This window comes from Danio rerio, chromosome 17, assembly GCF_052040795.2.
Source record: "Danio rerio strain M-AB ecotype USA chromosome 17, GRCz13ab, whole genome shotgun sequence".
Taxonomy (NCBI): domain Eukaryota; kingdom Metazoa; phylum Chordata; class Actinopteri; order Cypriniformes; family Danionidae; genus Danio; species Danio rerio.
The window spans coordinates 14038370-14061742 of NC_141037.1; the positions used below are offsets into that span (position 1 = coordinate 14038370).

At 36.9% G+C, this 23373-nt stretch overlaps 1 protein-coding gene across 18 annotated transcripts in view; it reads left to right on the forward strand.

The window, feature by feature from the left end:
• Positions 1 to 23373, forward strand: part of ralgapa1 (Ral GTPase activating protein catalytic subunit alpha 1) — a 161912-nt gene that overhangs the window by 131819 nt on the left and 6720 nt on the right. For 10 of the 18 annotated variants that reach the window (XR_015513095.1, XR_015513092.1, XR_015513100.1 and 7 more), the window contains 2 exons: positions 17402 to 17526; positions 21554 to 21584. Coding sequence is in view for 7 of the 18 variants with exons in the window: in XM_087290135.1 (XP_087146261.1) it covers positions 17402 to 17526; positions 21554 to 21582 (154 nt within the window). In the remaining 11 variants the exon portion in view is untranslated. The remainder of the gene's footprint in view (positions 1 to 17401; positions 17527 to 21553; positions 21585 to 23373) is intronic. The other 8 variants (XR_015513089.1, XR_015513097.1, XR_015513090.1 and 5 more) reach the window with 1 other exon arrangement.

A 23373-nucleotide genomic window follows, 5' to 3' on the forward strand; every position in this document is an offset into this window, starting at 1 on the left:
AGCAAATACATTTCTGAAGAAATCATATGGGAGCCCTTGTGATAATTAGATAAAAATAAATGCATATTATTATTCAATTCAATTCACCTTTATTTCTATAGTATTAATGTAGATTGTGTCAAAGCGGCTTCACATAGAAGATTAATGTAAATTGAAACAGTGTCAGTTCAAGACAATGTAAGTGTTTTTTGACATTGCATGCATATCAGTCTGTTGTTGGAGACCCCCAAAACCAAAATATGACCTTTAATAATGCAAAATAGAGGTGGTTTGTTTTCCAAGTATAGTCTGTTCACTCTGCGGCCATATCAGCATTGTCTCCTGGCAGTTCTTCCAAGAGAGTCCTATCCAAATGAATGGGTAAATCCTGAAATCTCATGAACTGCTTGCTAACCTTTTCTTATCATTTAATTTACAAATTTCAAATCATCAACAAAAGCTGACAAAAATAGTCCCATTGTTTTTAAGCTCTAATTGATATTACAATTTATGATATCTAGCTCTATTTCAGGTTTCTCAGCAGTGGAAATCATCATAGTTGGGTAAGAGCAGTGAATGTGAGAATACCGCAGATAAATTTTTGTTCACCATTTGACACTGTTCACGATTTATGATGGGATGTGATGTGATGATGTTTCTTCGGTCAGAAGCAATGCGGACAGGGATTGCCATAATAACAGAAAAGTGAATCTGTACAGACCCCTCCCCCAAAGAACTGCCAGACTATGAAGATTATGACTTGGCTATTATGACTGGAAGGTGGGACTTCCTTCGCTGTGGTGGCCATACTGAGCGTTGCACTTTCCCCTATTAAACCAAATGACTCAAAGGTTGCTTTTTGATGCACTAAAAATGAACTCGTACAAGTCATTGGTTTGATAAATGCATTGTTAGTCAGCCACATCTTTTGGGTTCATTCGTGTAACCTTATGTAAACATTGTATTTTATCCCAGGTGTATTTTAACTGCTTCCACTTTTACAATTAAAAAAAAAAGTGGAAGTAGTTACAGTACACCCAGAGTAAAATACAATGGCTATCAAGGTTTATATTGCATTTTATTCCATCCGTATAATCAAGCTCATTTTCTTCCACCTGAATAGCATTGTATGCTGAGCCTCAGTTCAGTGTCTTTAATTTCACACAGAGACAATTAGATTAGATCTGCATACACATCAGGAGTTGTTCTTATGAAGAGGTCCTCATTTAGAAATTGTGCACCAGCAACTAACACCACAGTTGACTGACGCATGATAACCATACTCTTTTTAGCTGGGCAGAGGCAGGTGTTGTGAAGTAAATTATCTAGATTTTAAAAAGACAGACCTTTTGTTAAGAATCCACAGTCAAGCCATGTCAAAACACCATTCTTTTTATTTTATTTTAAAATACTAGCAAACTTTTTTTCTTTCTCTGTTCCCACTTTTTTTTTCTTCATCTCTTCTATAAGCCAACACGCCTCAACCTCTCTTGTGTCTGACTCTAAGTTCCAGTTCCTTCTCTTGGCCCCGGGCTGCGTCCATCTGCCTCCCTGTGCACTGATCCCTCATTCGGCATGACTGTGAAATTAGGGCCTGGAATGGAGAGAAAGGGCTCTCTTTGGTCTTAATGTCTGTTGGAGGGAAAGAAGGGAGAAAAAAAATAGCAGGTAGCTGGCGTAGGTCAGTGTTATGAATGCTGGGCAAACAAAATAACAGGGTTAAACCACAGATAGCACGGGAGTAGTCCAAGAAAAAGAGCCCAAGCTTTAGGGGGGGCCTTCCAGCCAGTTTTAGTCTCCGAGGGCATCATGTTGGGTCTGAGTGATAAAATGTTCTACTACAGTCTGGGCTGCCATATGTGGAAGTGTGTGTGCATTTTAAACACCCCGTTTCGATTGGAGCTAGTTGACCTGTCATGCCCCCCCCCCCCGGGCTAGCAGATCTCTACAGCTGCTCGGTTCCTTGAAAAGCATCCTGGAATGAAGTGGATCTAGATCTGGTCCTTCAACCCCCCCCAGATTGCACCCACATTATCTGATCCGTCTGGCTGCGAGTTGGCCAGAGGGAGGTTGGGGAGGTTGTTGGCTTGGACTCTGTGAGAAAAAAAAAACACACACGCAAGTCTAAGAGTCACGGCCATCTTCCATCTGTCAGTGGTCGATTGGGACGCAGGGGGAGAGGAGGGGACGTGCTAAGCGGCTTCCCCATTGGCCGTGCCAGTCCAGTGGTGTGTGTGGGACTCCGCCAGCTCCGGCGTGACAGCGGGGGCAGGCCCGCTGGCTGCTGATTGGCAGCGATAAGTGCCGGGCTGCTGGGGTCAGCATATGGCAGGGCGTGATAGCGGAGAGAGTGGAAGAGCTTTGGGTCATAGCCTCCTTCCTTCTGACTCTGGCTTTTTCCAAAGGCAACTGAGCTGATGGAAGCAGCAGGCCAGCGCTTCCCCTTTTGTCCCCATGCTTGAGCGGCCTGTGCGCACACACAAACTCGGCATAGCCACAGCCAAACGCCTAACGGGCAGTGCTGCCACACACTGCCAGCCTTCACAATAGGCCCTATTGTGTCCTAGTAACAGCGTGGATTGCTGGTGTGTGTGTGTGTGTGTGTGTGTGTGTGTGTGAAGGGGGATGGAAGGTTGCACTATTCACTAATTGTCCTGTCAATGCCAAAAAGGGGGTGGAACAGATTAAGGTGGGGGGTGTCGTAGGGTCAGTGCTTAATTGCTTTCGCCATTTTTCGTTCTCTTTATTTTGTGCATTAGTAATTATCATAACTGTACAAGCGACACCCGTCAATGTCCATGTCAGTGTTTTGTTTGGTTTTTTTCCGTCACAGTTCACCTCAGATGGCATTAGTATGTCTATCAATCACTAAACTTCTCTGCTGTTTTGACCTGTTAGCACCGACAGCTTCATCCTCCAGACTTTTTTTTTCCAGTCAGTCAAACACAGGCTGTGTGTGTGAATGAGTGAGGTGCAGGGTGTGTTAACCAAAAAAAAAAAAAAAACATGTTGTTGTGTGGCCCCCTCCGGCTCGGGATAGATTGGTAAACAACAGGCTCCCTGGGGGTGCATGGCGATAGGGAATGTGGGTCTGACTCTTACGAGGTGTTTAGGATGCGCTGCAGGCTTCTCACAAGGAGTTTGTGGTCAGTGTAGCAGAGAATCACTCGTCTGTCCATCCATTCATCTCTAACTGTCTACCTGTTCGACTGTGGTTTGGTCCATCTGTCATTCTATCTGTCTGTCGTTCTATCTACCTGTCTGTCTGTCTGTCTGTCTGTCTGTCTATCTATCTATCTATCCATCTATCCATCGATCTATCGATCTATCTATCTACCTATCTATCTATCTATCTATCTATCTATCTATCTATCTATCTATCTATCTATCTATCTGTCTATCTGTCTATCTGTCTGTCTGTCTGTCTGTCTGTGTATCCATCAATCCATTGTTCTGTCTATCTATCTATTTATCTATGTATGTATCTATGTATCCATCTGTCTGTCTGTCTGTCTGTCTGTCTGTCTGTCTGTCTGTCTGTGTATCCATCAATCCATCGTTTTGTCTATCTATCTATTTATCTATGTATCCATCTGTCTGTCTGTCTGTCTGTCTGTCTGTCTGTCTGTCTGTCCATCTAACCATCCATCCAATCTATCTGTATATCCATCTATCCATCCATCCGTGTATTTGTCTGTCTATAAATCTGTCTGTATCTGTCTGTCATTATAGCATTTTTTCTGTTTATTGTTCTGTCTGTTAACGTCTACCATTCTATCTATTGTTCTGTTTTTCTATCATTGTTGCTTTCTCTGTCCTTCTTCAGTAGTTTTAATAGTTTCTTAAGTTACTTAATGTGTTTTAATTGCGCTTCATGTATACTTCAAGCAGTTCAAATTCAAATCAAATGTGTACATCAATTCTTAAAAATTCTTTACTATTCTTTTCTATTATTTGAAACTTACATTTTGACTAATTCTCTTCATTTGAAATGAATCCGAGTTTAATTGTAAATATCAATTGCAATTTTAAGTCCTGCCTTCCTCGGTTTAAATTTGTTCAGTCTAAGAGTTTAAAGAAGTTTTTAAGTGTTATCAGTAATGCCTGACACTGGTAATCTGCACTGGATAAAATAAAAAAATTTTATATAGAGATTTTGTCTTTATACTAGTCCAAATATCTAAAATTACTTAAGTGAAGAAGCATTTTGCAGTTAAAAAAACGTAAAAAAAATAAATAAATAAAAAAAAAAAATAAAAATAAAAACTTTTCCTTAAAAATAATCTTCAAAATAATAATAATTTTCGATTTGAAATAAAACTATTTTACTCACTCAGAGTTGTTGCAGTTTGTTTCACACACAAAACTCACATAACTTAAATGATTTTTTTCTGAAAACAATAAAAAGGTGTTTCCACAGAAAATGTTATTTGGTTTAAATATTTATAAAAACTAAAAAAAAATTGAGGAAGAAAATCATTTTTGCAATGTAATACTAAATTGTGACTAGAATTAACCAAGAAAATGTAGACTTTTTAATGATTGTAAGAAATGAATTCAGAGTGATATACCCTTAAAAAATTCCAGCAAACTCTATTCTCAATAAGCCTGAAGAGGAATCACACAAACAGCTATTTAGGAATATCCTAGAAGGGTTTTATATACTGTGGTCCCTCGTTAATCACAGGAGCTACATTGTAAAAATAGCCTACAAGGTGAAATCCGTGAAGTAGTCAGCTTTAATTTTTACAATTATTATAGATGTTTAAAGGCTGAAAACCCCTTCACTACACACTTTCTACACTTTTGTTAGACAGGCGTTCACATTTTAACACTTTTCTCTCTCGTCTAAAAAGTCATTTAACTTCTACCTTCCTTCAGCATGTCCATAAGTCCAACTTTTTGTGCGACTGTTAGCCTTTTGGGTGCTACAGCAGGTGCCTTTGACAGTGCAAAATGTTTTGTCGACATTATGGGGTTTGTTAGGCAGAAAACTTGCAAACATACAGTACAGCACTTCAGTCACACTGCTAGCGATCAAAGATTTGTCAGTTTGGCAAGCTGAATGCACTGTACATGTGAAACGGCATGGAGGAGATTGATTGACAGTGGTCTACAGCCAATCAGAATGCTGAACACAGTTCGCTATAGAAAAAAAAAAAAACATGTTAAATTGCTCAAACAAAAATCCATGAGACTACAAAAGGTGAACCGTGTTATAGCGAGGGACTACTGTATATAAATTGTAGGATTTTTCTAGTGTTGACTTTGGAGAAATGAAGGCTACCTTTGTTTAAATGTGGAAATCCTGGATGCTAGATAAGTTACAAAAAATAGGGGAGGAAAGAAAATTATCTTCACATCTGATATTATTTAAACCAGTGGATCGATCTGTATAGATAATCCACAGTACTGGATGGACGTCTATCTATTGGCGCATCAAAACCTGCTGAAACGTGTAAGAAGATAAAACAGCTCATGTGCCAATTCAGAGCGTTTCTGCAAAGCTAAATGCGATTTAAAGAATTAATAGCCATGGCATTTGAAAGCCGTGGTGAAAAATCTCAGCACTCCGTAGAACCACAAAATCAGGTTATAGTTTAAAAAAAGACATGCATGGGAGGCAGATGGCAAGCCCACCTTTACTCATTCATACTAATCAGGACCGCCACGTACGTGTAGCTCGGCGTATGTGCGCCTCACTCTGATAGCATTAGCGCTGACTTGTGCATCATGAATGTTAAATAAATGTTGCATTTGCAACGACAGCACGCACATCACTTTTCCCCCCGGGGCGCGGGGACAGGACGCAGGGCGATAAATCGGGCCGGCCGCTCTCGAGGCTGTATTTCATGAGCCCTCCAATTTAGTTTGAGCTGAGATTAATAGGAGTGGCTGTGTTGCTGGAGCCCGGGCCCAGATCAGTGTCTCGGAGCCCCAGGCAACGGTGCATTAGCCTGGGCTATCTCTCCTCTCATCTGCTTGTGCCACACGGAGACATTGGCCGTAATGACGGGGCTATGGCAGCCAGCCGCAGCACCGTGCCTCGCTAATAAAATCACTGTTAGGGCCACGATATCAGCAGGCATCAGATGGAAAAATAAACCGATTAGCCTGCACTTCAGGGCACACATAGATTTCTGTAATTAGACTCTGTAAAACTCCTCAAATTTGATTATTTGTGTGATGTTTTTCTCTGTCACTTTCATGATCTCTTTCTCTCTCCCTCTCCAGCATCAGTGCAGATGTGTTTGTATCGGTGGGTTCTGACTCTTACAGACTGTCATTTTTAAGGCTTATTTTGTGAATTGGTTTGATTGACAAATATTTGATTCACTTTTTTTTTCAGCGTGAACTGATTAGATGGGGGGGTTGAATTACACGATTATCAGGCAGATTTTAGTACTGTGACTTGGGGAATAATGGTGATTTTTATTTATTTATTTTTTAAATGACAATCAGTGTTTGGAGGCAAAAATCTGTGGTTTTCATCTCTTAATAGTGTCATAGTGGATGACTGCAAGTGCTGTTCTTGAGTTATGCAATGAAGGAAAGGTTTTATGGAGCAACAATACTTCTGCATTTATAATGTTTTCTCAAGTTTGTTGATGCTCTTTACAGAAGTCAGATGCTAGTTTTGTGTTCTCAATTACATTATACACATTATTAAAGGTGCAGTATCTAAGTTTGACACCCAGTGATTAAACTAACGCAAGCGCTGGTTGTCAAATTGACGACACCAACAGGAGTGTGCCCGACTATCAAGCCTAAAGGTTGATTTAAGGCTGATTTAAGTCGTTCATTCATTCATTAATTTATTCATTCATTCATTCATATTTTTGTCGGCTTAGTCCCTTTATTAATTCGGGGTCGCCACAGCAGAATGAACCGCCAACTTATCCAGCACATTTTTACGCAGCAGATGCCCTTCCAGCTGCAGCCCATCTCTGGGAAACATCCACACATACTCATTCACACACACACACCCATGCACTACGGACAATTTAGCCTACCCAATTCACCTGTACCACATGTCTTTGGACTGTGGGGGAAACCGGAGCACCCAGAGGAAGCCCACGCAAATGCAGCAAGAACATGCAAACTCCACACAGAAACACCAACTGAGACGAGGCTCGAACCAGCGACCTAGCACCTCCTTGCTGTGAGGTGACAGCACTACCTACTGCGCCACTGCATCGCCTCTGATTTGAGTCGTGTTATAAATAAAAGCAACGGCATATTAAAAGGAATTCTTGTTTTGTAACCAACACCTCAAATTAATATATATTAGAAACGGCTAATAATAAAAAAATAAATAAAAAATAAATGCTAATAAAGTTTGAATGTCATTTTACATGACCTTTGTTGCCATATACTGAAAGCAGCGGGAGATAAAATTAAATAAACCTTTTGGTATTGAACTGTAGAACGGTGACTCAGTGCAAGCCAACACGTATAAGTGGTTTTGCATGTACATTTAATATTGTTAAAAGGTTTAAATACAATAATTGGGTTTTAAACCTTACCATTTTGTTTGAGTGCAGTAAGTGCACTATTCTGTGCTATTAAATGGCTGTATTTACATTTCTATCATGTTTTGTCTGGTGGAAACAGCCAAGTTGCTTATCACTGCAAATCTAATCATGTAGCGGGTTGTCAGGACATGTGATGTCAATGTAACCTGCTCACCTAATGTTTACATTCGTAATATTTATATTATTTGCTAACTAATAACCTCATGTGGAACTCTGAATCTGCATCTCATTTTAGAGTCTACTACCGTTCCCCAGAGGTCACATTTCAGTCATGGATGCCTACTTTGAATACTTTCTGAATGAGTGAATGACATACACTGTTTTCCAACAAGGCAACTTGGGGTGCTGAAATATAATTGGCTAAAGTGGCATTAGATAGGACCAAATAACCAAAACAAAGACTAACTTGCATTTTCAAAGCAGAACATCTGACTTAAGCATTGTTTTTCAGATAAAGCAGCATGTTATTATTATTTTTATAACGGCCCATCACTAATAAACACACACCGGCCAGCCCTGGAAAGAGTTAGTTTGCTGCACAGTCTTGGAAAGTCTCTGTTAAAGCAGGGCGACTGTGCTCTGGATCTGGGCTAAGTGATTTCTCACAGGGTTTGACAGACATGTCCTGACAAAAGCACCTGTGGAGACTCTGCGGTTTGTGGTTTGCTTGAGCAGACTCCTCCGTGCGCGTCCCACCGGGCTGTGTGTGAGGATACGAGAGCCGTTCGGCAGCCGGACAGTGGCTCTCTCTGCGGGACTGCGGATCCCACTCTGGCTTCCTTTTGAAAGGTGCCAATAATGTCCTACAGAGGAATTCTCAGCGCAGATAATAACAACCGCACCATGTGGAGAAAATGACTGATCATGTGTGTAATTAAAACGAGGAGTGTGTGAGATTTGGGACAGTGTTCTCTATGCTCTCGTCAGATACTGTGCCGTGTTAATTTGCAAGGAAAGAGCAGGGAATAGCTGTGATAGTGGAGATATTGGCCGAGTGTCACCCTTATCCTGTCACACATTTGTTTGTCCCAAGTTGCACTGCTGATGTTTTCAAGCACAAATGTCCTTGGAGATGGCCTGCTTTTGTTTGTGTTCTCACTGTATTTTAAGATTCACTCAAACATCTGTTTGGTGCAGTGAATGTGTTGTAGCAAAGACCTGTGCTCTGTTCAGATTAGGCTTTTAAATTCAGGTTTAGTTGAATTGGTGGCTAATAGAATGCTGAATTAACTTAATTTGTATTTATTATTTATATATATATATATATATATATATATATATATATATATATATATATATATATATGTGTGTGTGTGTGTATATATATATTTATGTGTGTGTGTGTTAATATATATATATATATATATACACACACACACATCTATATGTAAATATATATATATGTAAATTATATATTTAAACAACAGTTCTGTCTGGTGCTTGTTTCTGATTGGCTGATAGCCTTGCGATATTCTGCCAGTAACAGCACTCCTATCGCCCCTTCACCCTTGTGTATTACTCCACCTACATACAGCAACAGGCAGAGGACACTCTACAGTTTGACATTGCTGCTGTAGGACAACAAAATGTACTTTTGAGGCTTTTAGGGCGAGAATTTTGTTGTTTATATTGCAGACAGAGATATTAATAATTTCTGATCTGAAATCTGTTGGACAGTACATATGTAAGCCTTACGCGTGCAGTTGTTTTACTACTTGAGATGTATACTATGTGTTGTGTGTGGCTAGTGTTTTAATTTTCATTTACTGTTCAGCACTTTGGTCTGCTGCTCGGTATTTGTAAAGTGCTTTATAAATAAAGTGGAATGAATGAATATCTATACCAAAAAGAAGAAGCTGCATTTTTTATTTTTTATTTCTCATTGGACGCATATTTGATTGAAACCAAAATGAGTAAAACTTATGTCAGGAATTGGTTTTGTCCATCTGTTTTTTATTAGATGTTTAGATTGTTGTTGTTTCCTGTTGGTTGATGTCATGTGAGAATCAAATTTGCTAGCATTTGACATGGGAAGTTGTGGTCATTTTAGTTTTTTGTTTTTTTAATGATAATGGGTGTGGCAGCACGGTGGCTCAGTGGTTAGCACTGTTGCCTCACAGCAAAAAGGTCGCTGGTTTGAGCCCTGGCTGGGCCAGTTGGTATTTCTGTGTGGAGTTTGCATGTTCTCCCTGTGTTTGCGTGGGTTTCCTCCGAGTACTTCGGTTTCCCGCAAAGTCCAAAAACTGCATGACAACCTCTCTATTATGAAAAGTTTTCTCGAATCTCCATTATTAAGAAGAAATGGCGTATATACATCAGTAGGTATTTTAAATTGTTCTTCTCAAACTTCACTTAAGAAAGAATGGAAAAGAAGTTCACTCTGAGGATATTAGGGCCTATGTGAGCAGGGTTTCACCAAGTCAAATTTAAGACTTTTTAAGATATTTTTAAGACTTATACGGGGCTAAACACTATGGATATTTTTTTAATGGCATTGTTGGGCGAATGAAAAAGATTTTAACTTGCCTCATCGAAACAACTTTAATTTAGTTATATTCTAACCACTTATGTTAAATTTGTCAAAACAAGCAAAATCTAGTTTAAATATTTACAAAACTATAATAAACTAAATTTATGCTCAACAGTCTGTCTAAAACACATGAAGAACTTTTAAATAAAAATTATTGTAAGGAAGGTAAATGCACTCTATTTTAGGTAAATAGGAATTAAATATGTAACTTTTGTTAATAGTTTTATTGAGATGGATTATTGGTGATTGGTCGGCCCAATTGGGTAACTTTACACTATCTGACAGAAGTCTTGTCGCCTATCCAAGTTTTAGGAAGAACATATAATAACTTGACATCATTTGGTATCGGAAGTGGCTTATACTATAGGCAAAGGCCAATAGATTACGCTTATTTTACCAAAATAAAATATGATCATGCCTTGATTTTTTTATTATTTAATTAGGACAGTAAGGTCTGACTTTGCTTAGACAAAAGTCTAGTCACTTAACAGAAATAATGTACAGTATAGAATATCGAGTCATGGTGCAGTGGGAAAAAAAAATATGCTTGGACAACTTCATCTCTGCAGTTACTCAAATAAGTTATTAATAAAGTCATCTGAAATGGCAAAGAAAGAGTTCTCACTGTGGCGATCCCTGATAAATAAGGGACTTAGCTGAAGGAAAATGAATGAATGAATGATAATGGGTGTTGAGATAATCATAAAACGTCATAAAAGTAATTTTATCTTGTATAGTGTGTTGTTTTTGCTATTGGTCGATGTCATGTATCACATTACTTTCGAATTCAGATTATTCAAATGATCATACTTCACAAGTGAGCCAATTATAAATAAATAAATATTCTCAGAGGTGATTGTGCTCTGGTGCCACAGTTCTGATATAGTGTCCCAATAATTCTAGTGGTCTACCCAGATGTATTCGCCAGACAGCATGTTTTCAGAGAGGAGTTGTGTGGGGGGTCGAGGTGACTGACATGACTTTGACTTCGCGAAAAGCTTCTCCTCCTTTGGAGAGCTGTGCTTCAGTTCTCCAGCACTGCCTCCGGCTCTGAGAGGGGGAGGGAATCAAATTGGGGGTAGCAGGAGTGATCAATTTGGAGGCTATCAGCACCAGCATGTTCGGAGTGCTGAATTAACACACCACCGGGGACTGTTCCTGGAGCCCACCACGAGCCCTTCACTCCTAATGTGCTAACAAGCTCACTTTTGCTGTCTCTTCAGTGGCAATTTCTCTCTTTCCTTCCAGAACCCGGGAGTTCAGCGCGGTGACAATGAAAAGCTCCGTAGGAGGGGGGGAAGAGGCCAGGAGTATTTTTTCCCCCCTTCTGCCTTTCATCCACAGGGAAAATGAGTTTCTGGTAATGCACAAAAGGCTCTTTTTTATCCTCCTCTCCTCTTGGAGCATGTGATGCTAGAGAGGGCGCAAGAACCCGGCACGCACTCTCTTAAAAGGACTTTCTCCTTTTTAACAAGCCGTCATAAAAAAACACACCACCCATCAAAAATTCAATTACAGTGGATGCAAGGCCCGGGTTATTTGGGTGAATACATGGTGCAAAAAAGAGAGCGGAGGGAAAAAAGGAGAACTGTTTTTCCCTTTACCTCTGTCTTTGTGACACACAAAGAGCATCTGAAGTCAACAGCGGAGAGGATTTGTTGTCTTGGTGACAGGGTGGCATTAGCGGCTCATCTCAGGTTCAGGATGGTGACCGCATGTTGGGCGGCTCTGAGAGGACTATTAAGACGCACAGCGGTGCTGCTCACCATTTGCTCTCGCTGTTTCCAATGGTTGCCCGCTTGTGGATGGACTACCAGCATATAAACTCTGGTCCACATTGCTCTTTATTCTGGCCTTGTGTGTGGAGCAGTGGACTAGAACTTCAGAAAGACACAGGTCAATAATAAACCCTAAGACCCAGATCCTGAATCAGGGTGTTCAAAAGCAAAATATTAGGCTTAAAAGGTCTTAAATTCACTCAAGTTTTGTGTTGTAGGTCTTTTGTTGTAGGTAATGTTCCTCTGTCTATTTTCATTGCCTGACAAAAGTCTTGTCAGTGATCCCAGTTGTAAGAGCAACAAAAAATAACTTGACATCTCGTTGATCATTTGGAAAAGTGCTGAACTGTATCCCATCATCTCAAATACTGCTAAAGACCTATTGGAACCTGCATGGACCCAAGATTCACACAGAAATCAGTCAAGTTTGGTAAAGGAGAAATCATGGTTTGGGGTTACATTCAGTATGGGGCGTGCGAGAGATCTGGATGACAACATGAACAGCCTGAGGTGTCAAGACATTTGTGCTGCCCATTACATTACAAACCACAGGAGAGGGCAAATTCTTCAGCAGGATAGCGCTCCTCCTCATACTTCAGCCTCCACATGAAAGTTCAAAGACGGTCAAGGAGCTCCAGGATTGGCCAGCCCAGTCACCAGACAATGAGCATCATTGAGCATGTCTGGGGTAAGATGGAGGACGCATTAAAGATAATTCTAAAGAATCTTGATGAACTCTGGGAGTCCCGCAAGAAACCCTTCTTTGTCATTCCAGATAACTTTATTGATTAGTAATTTGTTTTATTTTAATAGGTTATTTTAAATTGTTGAAATATGCGTAATCTGGAGGCCTTTGCCTTTCATATAAGCCTCTTCTGATACCAAATCATCAACTAGAAGTCAAGTTATTATATGTTGTTCCTAAAACTGGGATAGGCGACAAGACTTTTGTCATATAGTGTAAAGTTACCCAATCTGGCGGACCAATCACCAATAATCCATCTCAATAAAACTAATAACTTATTAGTTACATATTTAACTCTATTTACCTAAAATAGAGTGTTTTATCTTCCTGACAATAACTTTTGTTGAAAACTTCTCCATGTATTTTAGACAGACTGTTGTGCATGAATTTAGTTTATCATAGCTTTGTAAATATTTCAACTAAATTTTGCTTGTTTTGACGCATTTGAAGTATGTAGTTAAGATATAACTAATTTAACCGCATGTTGGGCGCACTGGCCGTTTAAATGAGGCAAGTTAACATCTTTTCCAGTGGCCATTAGAAAAAAATTGTAAGCATTTAGCCCTGTATAAATCTAAAATTTGCCTCATAATGGTCCTAAAAAGTCTTCAGTTTGATTTGGTGAAACCTTTTGACTATAGGCTCTGATATACTCAGTTCTATTTCATACTTTGTTTAGCAGAGTTTGAGAAGAGAAATTTGAAATACCTAAAGATGCAAATAAGCCATGTCTTCTTGATAACAAAATGAAAACACAAATCAAGTACTACAATTCGCTTGTTAAGTCGTGACAAGTGGAATACTGTTTCCGGTTCAAAGCCGCAACTCATTTGAATTGAGGAATATTTGTTTATGACCACTTTTTAGTCCTATCATACATTAAAGTGAATTTTAAAGTGAATGGTGTACACAACAGTCCTTGAAAATTAAAAATGTAAAACAGGACATTCGTTAGGACCATTGTTATCGTTTGCATCCCTCAAAATGGTCCAAATATACAGTCAAGCCCAGAAAGTATTCATACCCTGTGGCAAATTCTCACAAAATTAAGTTTAAGTGGCCACATTTTATAATAACTACACACTATGAACCATTTATAAAGCATTAGTAAATAGTTACTCATTATCTGTTAAGCAATAACTCTACATTAATAAACGTTAGTAAGCTGTTTATAACTGCAGCTACAAATTCTCTATTCTTGACTTATAAACACATTTATAATGTGCCTTATAATTGTACTTTTATACTTTAATGATTTATTTTTCATTAATAAGTTAAGTATTGCATTATTTACAAACCAGTTATTTAAGCATAGTTTATTGTTTTTAAGATCATTCAGCATGAGTTAGTAAATGATTAATAAACTATTTCAAATTAACTTTTATAATTCTTATTATTCAGGCATTTACTAATAGTTTTGTGACCTAATCTAAAGTGAGGGCTATTTAGGCTTTATAAATTCCTTATAAATGACAGTTAGATCCTCATTTAAATTCTGAACAGGAAAAAAAAGTCGTCATAGTGGGAAAAAAAGCTTTTATTTACATTTGTACAAGTAAAAATTTGCTAGGGTGTGAATAATTTTGTTCTTGACTGTTGTTTTTTTAATAATGATGCTCTTACTCTCAATAATATGTTCAGAACAGATGAAGTCTACAGTCAGAAGCTTTCGATAAATGTACTGCATAGCAGCCATGACTGAATGCTTCAGTCAGTCAATACGAGTGCTATTCTGAGCTCTGTTAACACGGCTGTCAAGACCATCAGCGGCTCCATCACGTTCTGCTTATGCTTGTACTGCTTGCATGTGTCTAATTACGTCGCACCCACAGACACTTTGGCTGGCTGCTTTCTCTTCTCCTCAGCGGGAGCATCGCACCCGCTCGCTCCAGGGTTTGCTGGGGCCCGTCCGCAGGAAACATGTCTGCTGGAGAGAGGAAAAGGCAAACGACAGATCTGCGTGAGTGTTGCGTTTTCTGCTGGAGACGCTCTGTATGTGTGCCACTTCACCGGCAGAAACACCCCCCCCACCCAAAAAAAAAACAAGAGCTGAGAATATCCTCATCCCAGCGAATGTTTTCGTCTTTTGGTCTTATATGTTTTATTTTCTTGCGTGATGCAACATCCGTCATTATCTGAGTGTGCGCTCTTAGTTTACCGGGTTAGAGTTAGTTTATGGGTATGTTATTGGTATATTATACTGAGTTAGGGTAAAGTTATGAATGCAGCAAAGACCATATGCTAGCAAACCAATTAGTCAAAGTCTTCCCCATTAATCAAATCTCTGTATTAAACCATACAGAGATACATCTTCCATTTACTTAATACCATTATATTTCTTAACTGAATATTTGTCAGACTTGTTGGACGTTTTTATAAATAGGGGTGTTACACCAAAGGACAAAAATGTGGCAGTTTTCATAGTGGTGCCAAAAAAGTATAATTTTTTTAAATTAATTTCTGGGAAACAAAAATCTGTCATCATTTACTCGCCCTTCACTAAAACATGTTGAATTAAACACAAAAGAAGATATTTTGAATAATGCTGAAAACCTGTAACCACTGACTTCCATAGTTATTGTTTTTCCAACAATGGAAGCTAGTGGTTACAGGTTTTCAGCATTCTTCAAAATATCTTCTTTTGTGTTCAACAGAATACCGAATGTGATGAAGGTTTAGAACCACTTGACTGAAAGTCTTTTTTTTTTATTTGACTGAACTATCCCTTAAATGTCATGAACTTCATAGTGTGCTTAAGTCACATTTTTGAATGGGGTTCTTTAGCTAATTAACAGGGTATATGCAGGGACTTAAAAAGTTTTAAAATGTCTTACATTTCAAAAACCTTAAATCCACTGAAATGTTGTGTTGTAGATCTTAAATAATTTTAAACGGGTCCTAATTTTCCTATGTCCATGCAAAGCTGTACCCAATCAGGCCAAGACCCATCCAATCGCTAACAATATATTTCAATAAACATTTTAGCATTTAAGGTTTATTTATTTACTCTGTTTACTTATTAGTGTGCTTTTATTATCTTCCTTACAATAACAGATTTTAACTGGGCCATAAAAAAAATCTTTTAGCCTAAAAAAAATGCATAAAAAAAATAAAAAAAGCGTTTAGGCTTGTGTAAGTCATTGATCACTTGTCTAAATTGCATTCATTATGGTCTTAAAATGGTCTTAAAAAGTCTTAAATTTGACTTAAAGAAACCTGTAGAAACCCTGAAAAAAATTCCATGGAATTGGTTATTGAAAATGAGCATGTACAGTACACTGCGTCCCAAGTGGCATAATCACTCTAGTAGGAGAATTTTTGCTTTCAGAATTGAAAATAAATAAAGTAGCTCCACCTCTTCTGTTACTTGAGCAAAACTGTGGTCGTTGAGTGTGTAAAGTATATAACATTCCACACTTCTCTTTACATTTAGTCATTTAGCTGACACTTTTGTCCAAAGTGACTTACAATTGAGGCGATTCAATTAGAAGAGGCAATACACATAAGTGTTAGTTATACCAAATAACTTGTTTGTGCTCAGAGAATTTAGCGCTAGAATAAGTTTTTTTTTTTTTAATGTTTTTAGAGAGAGAGAGAGAGGGAAAAAAGTGCTTCTACAGGTGGTCTTAGTTTTTTCATCGTGGTTGAGGGGCTCTCAGAAGAGATGGGTTTTTAGTTGTCATTTGAAGGATATCAGTGAATTCGTAGTCCGTGTGCTAATGGGAAGATCATTCCACCAGCAGGGAACATTGAATGAAAAGGTTTTGGAAAGTGACTTATAGCCTCTCTGCGATAGGTGCTCACTCCCCCACTAGAGGCTCCTGGAAGGGGTGTAGACCTTCAGGATCTTTTTATTAACGGTTGTTGTTGTGGTTGTTTTTTTTTTTCTTCTTCCTTTTGAGTTTTGTTTGTAGTTTAAATTTGTTTTTATTGGCAAAGGCCTTTAACATCTGGCAAAAGGGACTAACAATGAAAACTAGCCAGGTTTTTAAAGTGCACTTACAGTGGGATAAATATGTATTCAACAAGTCATCTTTTTTTCTCAGAAACCATATTTCTTCAGGTGCCGTTGAGTTGGAAATTTTTTTCTGGATCCAATTCATCATGGCAGGAATGAATTTTGGTATGGCGCCCCACCATGGAAAAATGAATATAGCAGAAACATGTCATTTATACTTCTGGATATTTATTGGGGTCGTTTACCTTGCTTATTGGTTAAATCTCCCCGTCAAGTACAGTAATTAAATGATAAAAATACAAAAAAAATACAATTCCTTGTACAATTTTAAAGTCATTATACAACCACAGGCATCAAAAACAAACAAATACAAACCCAACATTGCATATGCTGTGATGTGACCATTGCGAATGATCACATTGCAATATCGATGCTGAAACTATATATTGTGCAGCCCTACTTCATTTCTCCAGTGACGCAACATTCAGTGTCATCCGAACTCATGCGCTCTTGGTTTACAGAGTTATGAATGCAACGAAGACCATATGCCAGCGAACTACTTAATCAAATCGTTCCCCATTAACAGAATCCCTCCGTTTTTAAACCCATACACAGAGACATAATCCAATCCCTTCCATTTGCCCAATACCATCATTTTTCTTAACCGAATAACACAGACAGTAAGATGTCAATTGATACCCAGTGTCACCATTCGTAAAGCAATGACAGCTTTGTAATGCGGTTTACAGAGCAATGGGAGAATTGTTAACCCATGGCATCCTGGCTAACTGTTTGACCACGCTGTATTGATGTGTTTGTGTTGCTGTTTTGAAATCGATGCTCCATGTTTGTTTGACTTTAACTCGCATCTGTCAGCTATGAAGAGAGGGCCAGATATCTGGAGACGATAGTCCAACATCACTTGGAGCCCACGACATTTGAGGACTACGCCGCTCGTGTCTTTTGTCCTGCGCCTTTCCACTATCTTCCGTCTGAAGCAGGTGGGCGATTGTTGAATTAATGAATGAAATGATCATGTGATCTGTCAATGTGCACTGCTCACCATTCACAATTACATCAAGTTACAGACTCTCTGACCCTAAAGGGTTTGTTCACACCAAAATCATCCTCATGTCTTTGCAAACTAATGAGAAATTAATTGATCTTCAGAACACTAATTGAGATACAGTTGAAGACAGAATTATTAGCACTCCTGAATTATTAGTATATATATATAGTGCTTAGCATAATTGAGTACACCTAGTTTAGAAAATGAATATTTGTATCCATTTCTTAGTAAATATAGGCAATATATTTTGGTGCATTTAAACAAAACAGATTTATTAATATAATATTTATTAACATATATTTTAGTCACCAAACATACTCAGAAATTTAAACACAATACAATTAAATTCAAGCAAAATATTACAAATTTTCAACCTACAAAATTTCAATTCAATTGTTCAATTATTTTGTTTCTCTTGATTTTTCTTCTTTTTTTATTTGTGTTTAATATGTTTCTATAACATGAATTTGGCTGTACCGTTATCGTAAGTTATTTTGTTAGATAAGCTCCAGATTACGCTTCAGTACTGACTAATCTATTGTACAAATATAATAATATATAATATAAATATAATATATTGTATAGCTTCTTATTAAAAATATGAATTTAAAATATAGATTTGTGAGGGTGTACTTATATATTGCTGAGCACTGTATGTTTATATATATATATATATATATATATATATATATATATATATATACTGTTGCAAAGTTAAAAATATGGATGAAAAATTGCAAAAAATAAAGTGTATGAAATAATTTGAACACAACTAAACTTTGCATTTATGCATTTTACGTTTTGCTATTGACCAAAGTCAGACCACATCTATATTTCAGGTATTTCTGCATGAGTATGTCATACAGTAATGTACAGAATTATAATCTCTCTTTCATATCTTTCCCCCAGTTCCTGTTTAACGGAAAGAAGATTTTTTTTTCAACACATTTTAAAGCATAATAGTTTTAATAACTCATTTCTGTTTTCAATTTAAACTTTTATCTTTGCCATGAAGACAGTACATAATATTTGACTAGATATTTTTCAAGATACTAGTATTCAGCTTAAAGTAGAATTTAAAGGCTTAATTAGGCAGGTTAGGGTAGACATAATCATTGTATAATGTTGGTTTGTTTTGTTGACAATCAAAAATTATATTGCTTAAGAGGGCTAATAATACTGAGCTTAAAATGCTTTTAAAAATTAAAAACTGCTTTTATTCTAGCCGAAATAAAACAAATAAGATTTTTTCCAGAAGAAAAATTATTATAGGAAATACTGTGAAAAATTCCTTGCTCTGTTAAACATCATTGGAAAAATTAATATCCGAATGAAAAGCGGTAGCGGTCGGCAACTCTGGTGTAATTTGAATCTAACTATTGTTAGTTGTCTAACAATATAGCGTTCACGAGTACCGACGTTATTTCTTATTGAGCACTAGTATAGTCAGTGCCCACGACTGTTACACATGATAAACACATGGACCTGTGCTTTCTGCACGTGCCTTTTATTCATACAGTCTGTACACACTCATCTGCCTAACGGTCCTCAGAACGGGCTTTACCCTGCAGAACAAAGTGAATGTGAGATTTTGGAAATAAGATCTAAATTAAATTCAGCAGGAATGGTCGGGTAGAAAATTATTCTAAGGGAGCAGCTGGTGAACAAAGACTGAATATACAGCGGGAGTGATTGGGTGCGGAATAAAACCTTGCAGGAGCTAGATTATAACAACAGTCCCCACACAGACCTCTACTTTTGACTTCCACTGTATATCTCCTGAAAAATTAAGAAACTCATTTTAAAGCTGCCATTTGTTACATGGATTTGTCATTAACCTGGAATTAAGCGAAGAACCATATATGGAAACTTCATTGAAACTGATTACAATATAATTTGTTTTTAGGTCATAAAGGTTTAAATGTCTTGTAATAAACCCCATTAACACTCTAGAAATTTTTACAAAGATTATTTTAATCAGTTCCCTCTATAAAGTGTTATTAAGTACATTGAAGCTACTTTTAACTTGTCTTTAAAATGTTTAATAATGTAAAAAAATATAAGCTGAATCACTTTATCAAACCAAATTAATCAACTTATCTATTTCTCAGTTTTTACTGTATTTATAAGGTAATCATATGAGTAAAATGTAAATGTTTAAAAATGCCTGCTTGCTTTTCTTTCAAATTAAAAAGCCATCTTGAAACGATAGAAAACGTCAGATAATGACTGTCAGTGAGCTGCGTTTTGGTCTGAAGCTTAAGCAGGTTTTTCACATGCACAGTTAGTACAGATCTTTATTTTAGTAAAAGGATAAATTAAGAATGCCCTTGATAGGACAATATAAAGCCAGAGTTTTGGGTAAAGAGAGTTTAAATGGAGCCACAGAAATATCTCAGATTTATTTAAACGTATCATTTGTATTCTGGAGAAGAACAAAATATTTCAGTTGACATGAGGAGGATTTTTTTCTGTGGTGAACAACCTTTTGAAGTTGCATGTGTCAAAGCTCAATCTCACTCACTCACTATCAATCACCAATTTTTTTTAAGCATTTGGCAAACACTTCATCAACTTCAGTTGTATTCAATCTATACATACAGTACCATAATGAAGTTTGGGGTTTTTCAGTATTTGTTAAAGTGTCTAATGCTTACTAAGGCTGCATTTACTTGATGAAAAACACAGTTTAATAATAAATATTCGGTGATATAAATATTACTACAACTTAAAAACAAACTGGGGGTAATAATAATGGTAAAACCAGTTGTGTTGCTTAATAGTTCTATAGAAACAGATTCTTTAAAGGGCACCTATGATGATAATCATCTTTTGTAAGCTGTTAGGACAGAACTGTGTGTAGGTATAGTGTGTCCACAGTCATATTGGGGTGATATAAAGACAATAAGTCTCTTTTTTTCCCCAAAAATATTTGATGCTAAAATAGGATCCAAGTACCTCCTATTTTGAGGCCCACTGCAACGGAACGTCGGAGTGCGATTTCCCCGCATTGTTTCAGAAAGACTTAAATAGACCCCTCCCAAATGCATCAAATAAACTTCCCTTTTACTAGTGACTTTATTTGAGCTTCATCCGTGTTTGTCTCTATCACTGACTGCTGTTTATCTGGCGTAAAGCAGGAGAAGCTGACACATGTGGAAATAGTGGGCGGGGCGAATCAGTTTATTTGGATTTAAAGCCACAGGCTACAAAAACAGCTACATTGTCCTCAGACATCAAAAGGGATTCTACATTACATAATAAATAATCTGATGGGTAATTTGAGCTGAACATTTACAGAGACATTCTGGAGACACCAAGGTCCTATCTTGGAAAAGGGGTAAAATAGGTGCCCTTTAATGATTGGAAAGTTTTTTACATGTTTGTAATGTCTCTATTAATGCATCATTGCTGATTTGAAGTACTATTTTCTTCCAAAACAAAAATCTTACTCACCCCAAACTTTTGAATTGAAGCGCATTTCAAGATGTTCTTTAGTTTTCTGGGAATGAAACTAAAATGCTTGGAACTCCCAGTGTCATGCTCTACAACTGAACTACAGAAACACAAACCTTGACCCAAACAGAGTTCAGAAATATCGCAATGCATTTTTTTTAACAGTAAATAAACTATTGACCTTTTCACAGCAAATCACATACTGAGAATTTAAAAAAAAAGTTCATATCAAAGCTTTTCATTTAAGAAGACTTGCTGCATGCCTCTGCACACATTCATCACTTTTGGGGTTCAGTCATTGCAAAACAGCTCCTTTTGATCTTAAAAGCAGTCTTTTGTTTTGTGGAGATGTTTTTAGATCCAAAGCTGTTACTCTGGCTTTTGTGTTGGGCTCCTGGTACCTTTCTAAACACAAAATATTATTTTCTTTTCTGTATTTTCCTTTTTCGTTCTCATTTTATTTGTGTTGTTTTTATTTTGTTTATCTTATGTTTCCCCTTCAGATCATAATCTATCACTTGTGTATATCTAAAGGTAAGATTCCTGAGGATGCCGTACACTGAAGCTGCCTGATTGTCTTATGTTTTGTTTGGCTTGTAACAATGTTATGAGCTCCTTCTCTTTTTGCTTTATCTTGTTTGTTCGATTCCTTTCTAGACTTAAATACGTTCCCTTCTTTTTCCTTGTGATCTCTATTTGGTTCGGTGGGGGGGAAGTGCATCATTCATTGCATGGCATGTTCACACCAGATCCCTAACATTGACCAATGAACATCTATACGCCTCAGTCATGTCTTTGTATGGCATGATCTCACAGCTTCACTTGATTCCTTGTTTCCTTATGTCATATTTCTGTCTGTCTGTCTGTTTGTGTAAATGTTGAATGGAAGAACCAGAATGGTACAGTAACTGCTCTCCTTTAGATAATAGAGCTTTTGTTCTGGATGTAATTGTACTCTTATAAGCATTTTAGTTTTTTTACTCCAAAAATGACAATTTATTTACTATTTTCACACGCTTGAGTGGCTAAAAACCTTCGAGTTTGTTTTTTTTCCTATTGAACACCATAGAAATTATATTGAGAAATGCTGAAACCCTTAACGTCCATAGTAGAATAAAAAAATAACTTTGGAAATCAGTGGTTACAGGTTTAGCCTTGTTTGTTTTCAACAAAGGAAATAAAGAAACTCAAGCAGGTTTTGAACAAATGAAGTTAGATTTTATTATGACAGAGTTTTTATTTTTGTGTGTACTAGCCCTTTAATGGGATGATATGTAGAAATCACAAAAATCCTTGTTAGCGATACTGGTGGTTGATTGGGGTACTGCAGCTTGTGTGTTACACTTGTGTAACATCTAATAGATGTATATAATTAATTAGAAGTCAATGTTATTTCTTTGTTTAGAAGTAAAATATAGGTCAGAATTAAATAATATTAATTGATCCCTTTGGAATTCTTAGTTTCTCTGGGTTTACAGTTTATAAGTTTGTGTTTGAGTAAAATACTTTGTGGTTGTTATGCAAAATACTTATGACATTTATCCTAAATTTAAAATTTTTGATGACTAAAATGTAGCAAAATTTTTAGGCGTAAAATTGTCATAAGAAAAAGTATTACATTTTTACATGTTTGTACTCATTTTAGTCGACACAATACCAGTGTTTTACCTTAAGAAGTGGTAAATATGGAATGGTCCTGGAAAAATGTTATCAGACCTTTACAGACTAATAAAAAAATTGTTAACATTTTACTTAAATATGTACACAAATTGTGTGTATATATACAGTTTTGCTGAAAGTTTGCATACTCCCTGAATAATTTTTTAACGTGAATAATTGAAACAAAATAAGAAATGCGAGTTATTTTTTATTTAGTACTGTCCCAAGTAAGATATTTTACATAAAATATGTTTACATATAGTTCACTACACAACAATCTAGCTGAAATTATTAAAATAACTCCCTGCAAAAGTTTACATAACCTTAGTTTTCCTCTTTGTGAAGAGTTAGGGTGAAATCTTTTAAACAGGTTGAAGATGTCAGATTTTTTATTTTTATTTTGTTAAAATATCTTTTTTTCCTTCGGAAGTAACAGAAAATACTTGGATTCATCCCAGAACACAAATTAGGTGCAATAAGGTATATGCACAGCTAGTGTTTCTTCCCATACCGATAAACTTCTGGTGAACGGTTGATGTCACCATTTTCAATTTTAGAAGGTTTCTTCTACAGCATTGATGTTGTAATGTAATTAAAATATAATCAGTTAAATAGGTTCAGCATTCATTTAGTTGTTCAAGCATGAAACAAGATGAAAAATCGT